This window comes from Protobothrops mucrosquamatus, unplaced genomic scaffold, assembly GCF_001527695.2.
Source record: "Protobothrops mucrosquamatus isolate PMUCROS unplaced genomic scaffold, P.Mucros_1.0 scaffold226, whole genome shotgun sequence".
NCBI lineage: Eukaryota > Metazoa > Chordata > Lepidosauria > Squamata > Viperidae > Protobothrops > Protobothrops mucrosquamatus.
The window spans coordinates 859,532-864,915 of NW_015386577.1; the positions used below are offsets into that span (position 1 = coordinate 859,532).

General features: G+C 31.8%; 1 protein-coding gene across 1 annotated transcript in view; it reads left to right on the forward strand.

The window, feature by feature from the left end:
* The window catches only part of WNK1 (WNK lysine deficient protein kinase 1), a 129,772-nt gene that overhangs the window by 43,525 nt on the left and 80,863 nt on the right, over window positions 1-5,384 (forward strand). The window contains exon 2 of the mRNA XM_029283779.1: window positions 3,955-4,127. Coding sequence (XP_029139612.1) covers window positions 3,955-4,127 — 173 coding nt within the window. The remainder of the gene's footprint in view (window positions 1-3,954; window positions 4,128-5,384) is intronic.

The window sequence follows — 5,384 nt, forward strand, 5'->3', positions numbered from 1 at the left end:
ATGATCTCCATTCAGAATTTCTCATAATCCTTGTATCTTCATTGATTCTCTTAACTATTAATCATAAGTGACCAAATCAATTATGCTTTTAGATGTCTATTATTTTCTTTACCATATGTTCTTATAAACAGACTAATACTTTAAGCATATATTTGCAATCTTTTTCTGAACTGTTATTCACTAAATATTCACCATTCTCATTTCTTCTTCAGTCTTCAAATGACCCAGTCACTCTTCTCATTCATTTTTGGGTCTTCAAATAGCCAGGTGCTTTTTCTATACTCCTGTCTCATTCTCACCAATCTGCTAATTTATCCTAGAAGAATATATCCCCCCTTGGCAGTTATTATTTCTCATTTTTTTCACTAAAGCCATCATTTGTTCTTCCATGATAACTGTCCATTGGAGTATAACATGTATCTGTCATCAATCTATGGATTCATACTTTTGTATGTACCTCATAACAGATGCTGATAGATACTTTCTGATACACATTCAAAGCCATTCCTTCTTATACTTTTAATTAGCTGCATATATTCATTAACTGTAGAACAGAATAGGAAAAGGATTAAAAGTCAAGAATTCTAGATTTTGTTCTAAAGTCAAAAGGCTTCCAGTAAGAACCATATGTGAAGAGCCAGTTTGGTATAATTAAGCCATTAGGCTAGGAACTGGGAAATTGTGAGTTCTAGTACTGTCAGTCCCAGGAAGAAGGCATTCAGATTTACTTCCGAAATCCTGCCAAGAACACTGCAGGGATTTGGTCAGGCAGTGTCCAGTGATTGGAAGAACCATATGTAATTGATCTAGGTTTGCTATACTCTGAGTGATAGATTTTTACCTGCTATTCTTAACAAAGATTCAGAAGTAGTGAAGAAAGTTACAGCGTTTGTAGATATAGAATTGGTTGGATTCTTCCTACCATTTAATAAAAGATGTGAAAGATCGAATGAAAGCTAGTTGTCCTATTTCCATATCTCTAATTCACGGAATGTTTCTAAAAGCATAATCGAATAAGCTTTTAGAGTAGAGTACCATTAATTTTTCCATCATGTGTGTCTTTCTAATATGGAATTAAGAGAAGGGCATGTGTTCTTTTAGAATGGTTTTATAGCTAATTTAAAACTGATGAAATCTAAACAAATAAATTCCTGAAAGGTTTTGCATATTCTGGTTTATCAGATAACATAACTCAGTTTTTCTAAATTTGTAGAACAAAACTGTGAATAAGTCCTTGTTTTATGTTGGCATTTCCAAGCTGGAAAAGGCAAAGTCCTTTATTCTTTATCTTTGAGAATATAGTACATGCTTCTTTCGTACTCAAAATGAAAGTATTTTATAGTAAATAAGGCACTATGGTAGAAAACGTTGAGTTCTAGTCCTGTCTTAGGCATGAAAGCCAGCCAGCTGGGTAACTTTGGACCAGTCATTCCCTTTCAGCTTGATGTACAACATCAGGTCCGGAAGACAAGCTATTTGGTCAATTCCTGCTGCAAATAATGTATCAACACTTGGTTGATCTGAAAAAAAACCCAGACCTGCATTTGCAGAAAAATACTAGGAAGAAAACAAATTATTGAGAATTCAGGATTATATTAAGGGATCTTTTGGTTGGTTCATTGGATTGGAAACTAGCACAATTGAGTAGTAATTTTGCAATCATAGTATGTATTAGTAATATCTGCTATAGTAATGTACTATTTACATATAATATATATATATATTACATAGCATATTATATTACATATACCAGTAATATATTATAATATGTATATTATAATATGTAATATTATATTGCATAGTATATTACATATCATATAGTATAAAAATATACTATTATTATTATCCTTCTCTTCTTTCCTATTACTTATTCTTATTGATATCTTATGACTATCACTTTTTGGTTGTATCATATGACTTATGTTTGTATCTTATGATTTATGATTTATCACTTTATTGCTTGTATGTATACTGAGAGCTTTATGCCCTGGAGACAAATTCCTTGTGTGTCCAGTCACACTTGGCCAATAAAGAATATTCTATCTATTCTATTCTTTAGGTCAATAACTATAGCACAACTACTGGAGTATAACTTTTCTTAAAATTCGTACATTTAATTTGTATTACTTTCTCTTTCTTATGTAAACAAACTTTAGTTTAGCTCCTGGAATGTAGTCTTTCTGATGCCTTGATAAAAATTAGATTAACTTTATGAAACAACAGACTCCAGATCCAGGTTTCTATAATAGTATTTAAGAGGAAGGCATAAATTCCATTTATAAATGCACAGACCACTTTTTGTGGCTTAGTTCATACACTTTGAGCCATATTATGGTCTGCGTGTTTTCAAGTTTTTTATGTTGAACAAATCCATCCACTATGCTTTGTGAGCCATGGCTTATAAATATCATACTAAGCCCAAAATGTAATGAAGTGCATTTTTGATATTCTAAAAATCTGGCTAGAAACATCAAGATCTTTTAGAAACACATATATTTGCATATGAGTGATCTCTCTTTCTTCTTTCTCAGGAAGTGGGAGAGTCAGGGCCAACACTTTCTTATTCATACTTTATACATACATACCAGAGAAGCAAAAGGAAGTTGAACTGAGTAATTGATCGTAGAAGTGATACTTGAATAGTTGAATGCTCAAATTTTGAAAGGTTTACCATCTACTTTACCTTCATTCTCATGTACTATTTGGCTGGTGACATAGTGTTGTGTTTTCAGTATGTCATTTTTGTACAGATTGTAGGACTGTTTCCCATATGATTCTTTCTACAGAGAAATTACTTTGAAGTAGGAAAAATGCATATGTTTGCAAAGTAAGAAGTTACATGTTTATATCTGCTAGGTATTGTAATAATTTCCACTAGAAAAATCATTGCATAATACAAAACTTGGTATTTGCTTTTCCTTTTCCATTGTTCTCAAACTCACCTCTTCCAAGTTGGTACTCTGTGTGCATATATTGTATATTATCCAGTGGCTGCCTTAATTAGTAAAATAAGTTAACATCTTAAATTTACTAGAATAGAATAGAGAATATTAACGTAATATTGTCAACTAACTTCATTTTACACATTTCAATTATCCTGTACAATCTTATTTGAGAATAAACCTTAGTGAACTTAAAGGGACTTATTATTAGTACACAACAATAGGATTATATTATTAAAGTTCATAGATCTTTTTTTAAAAAGACATTTCAATAAAGGCAAATTACTGTAGTCTTAGTTTATAGACACATGGGGATCTGGTATTTGTTTTATGTAATTTATTTATTTATTAAACTTATACACTGCCCTTCTTGCCTAGAGCTGTCTCTGTACTGATTTCTGTACTGTAGTGTTTTTCTATATTTACAATTATTAGCTTTCTTATTTTTATTTATGTCTTAAAGGGACAAATACTGCTAATAGATTAATTGAGAATGAGGGCATTAATTAATACAAGAATACAGAACAGTATATAGAGATTCTTTGTATATTTATTCGAAAATGGATCTCTTTTTTTATTCAGGAGCACTCTTTTTTTATTCAGTACTTTGGATTGTCTGATAAGAGATTATAAAATTAGAAAGAAATTACCTTTTTTTTAAATAGAGGAACTTTTAAATCATAAGCTATATATAAAAAGAATGTCTAGAGCACTGTGCTTTTTAGGAGCAAAAGAAATAAATGCATCAACATTTATGCATCCCCTACCATTTTATGATATATTCTTCCTGAAATAGCCAAACCAACTACTGTCGGCAGTTTGTGCAGGAAATTGCAGATGAAGGTAATCAATAATTTACACAAAAAATTGAGAGACTATTAGCCAAAACAACTTTTCATGTCTTGTAACATGTAATCTTGATCCTTAAATATTTTACATTTGAGGCCAGATATTGTTTTAATAGTCATTTGTAGCTCTTTATAAAGCATTTTTGCTGGTTTTTCTCTTTTAGGATCGGAAGCTGTCCAAATCAGAAAGGCAACGGTTTAAGGAGGAAGCTGAAATGCTGAAAGGGCTTCAGCATCCTAATATTGTTAGATTCTATGATTCCTGGGAATCTACAGTCAAGGGAAAGAAATGTATTGTTCTCGTTACGGAACTTATGACATCTGGCACATTGAAAACGTAAGTATAAGCTAGTGGAGCGCAAACCTGAATTATCAAAAAGAAAAGGAAAGCATGGTAATTTCCATTTTAGGCACAAACCTCCTTAAATTATGGCAGGGAGTATTTTTCTCCACTGTTTATGAGGAGGAGGAGGTCAACATGTTCCAGCTTGGCTTCAAAATTATGAACATTCTGGGACTATTGTCAATGCTGTATTGTGAGAGGAAATGTTGAGTTTTTAAGAATTTCATTTGGCAAGCCACCTCATGTCCATACTGTAGCAAATGCTGGGAATTCCAGGCAGAATGAGTAGCAAGGGAGTCCTCTAGTGGTCAGTAAACCATTGACCAATATTCATAGTATTTCAACAGCATACAGTGTTACGGTAGAATATGCTTATTTATACAGTATAATCAGAGCATTCTAATTTTAAGTAATTCAGCTTAACTATTTGAAACTAGAATTTCTTAATTGGAGACACATTTTTGAGGTAATATGCATACTTTGGGGCTCTGAATACAGATAATTCGAGAGTAGATTCCCTTTTTGTGACTGAAGACTGTACTTTAAAAAAAATTGGCTTGAAGGACTGCAAGAAGATCATATGATATTACATGATAGGCAGTTTTGTCTAGGTTGCAGGAGGTTCAAGGGAGTTAAGTGTTGAACTTTAAAAAACACTAAATTGTGGATCATTTTACCTCTTAATTTTGATATTCTGAGGTCCATACATAGGGCCCACATTTAGACTATGATTGGTCACATCTGTGCTAAATATTGGAGAACATTTAATGAGAATTTCTGAGAGTACTGAGAATACTCTGTGAATGTTCAAGTTAAGTATAGTCTTAATGGGTTTTTAAAATTTTATTACATTTATATTCTTCCTCCAGGAAATCAGTGTACAGTATACAGCAATCATTCTTACAGTTTTTAAAATTAAAAACCATGTAGTATCTGTTTTCTATGAGGATCTTAAATGTTAGAAATTTTAGAAGGATTGCAGTTGGTATTTCAATCTAATACATTAGAAAATATTCTTAGCTAGTAAATACCATCTGTGTTTCCATAGATCAGGGATGGACAGTGTGGTGAATCTACAGGTTCTTTTATTGCTACCTGGCAGGCTTTCTACCATTACCCTCCCTTTTTAATTTTAGGTAGATTCCTTTAATTAAAAAGAAAATAAGCAAGTTGCAACATGCCTGAAAAATTATAAAAGGAGCATACTTTAGAAAATATATTACTTTTCAAAGCAAAACTGGTTTTATTTTA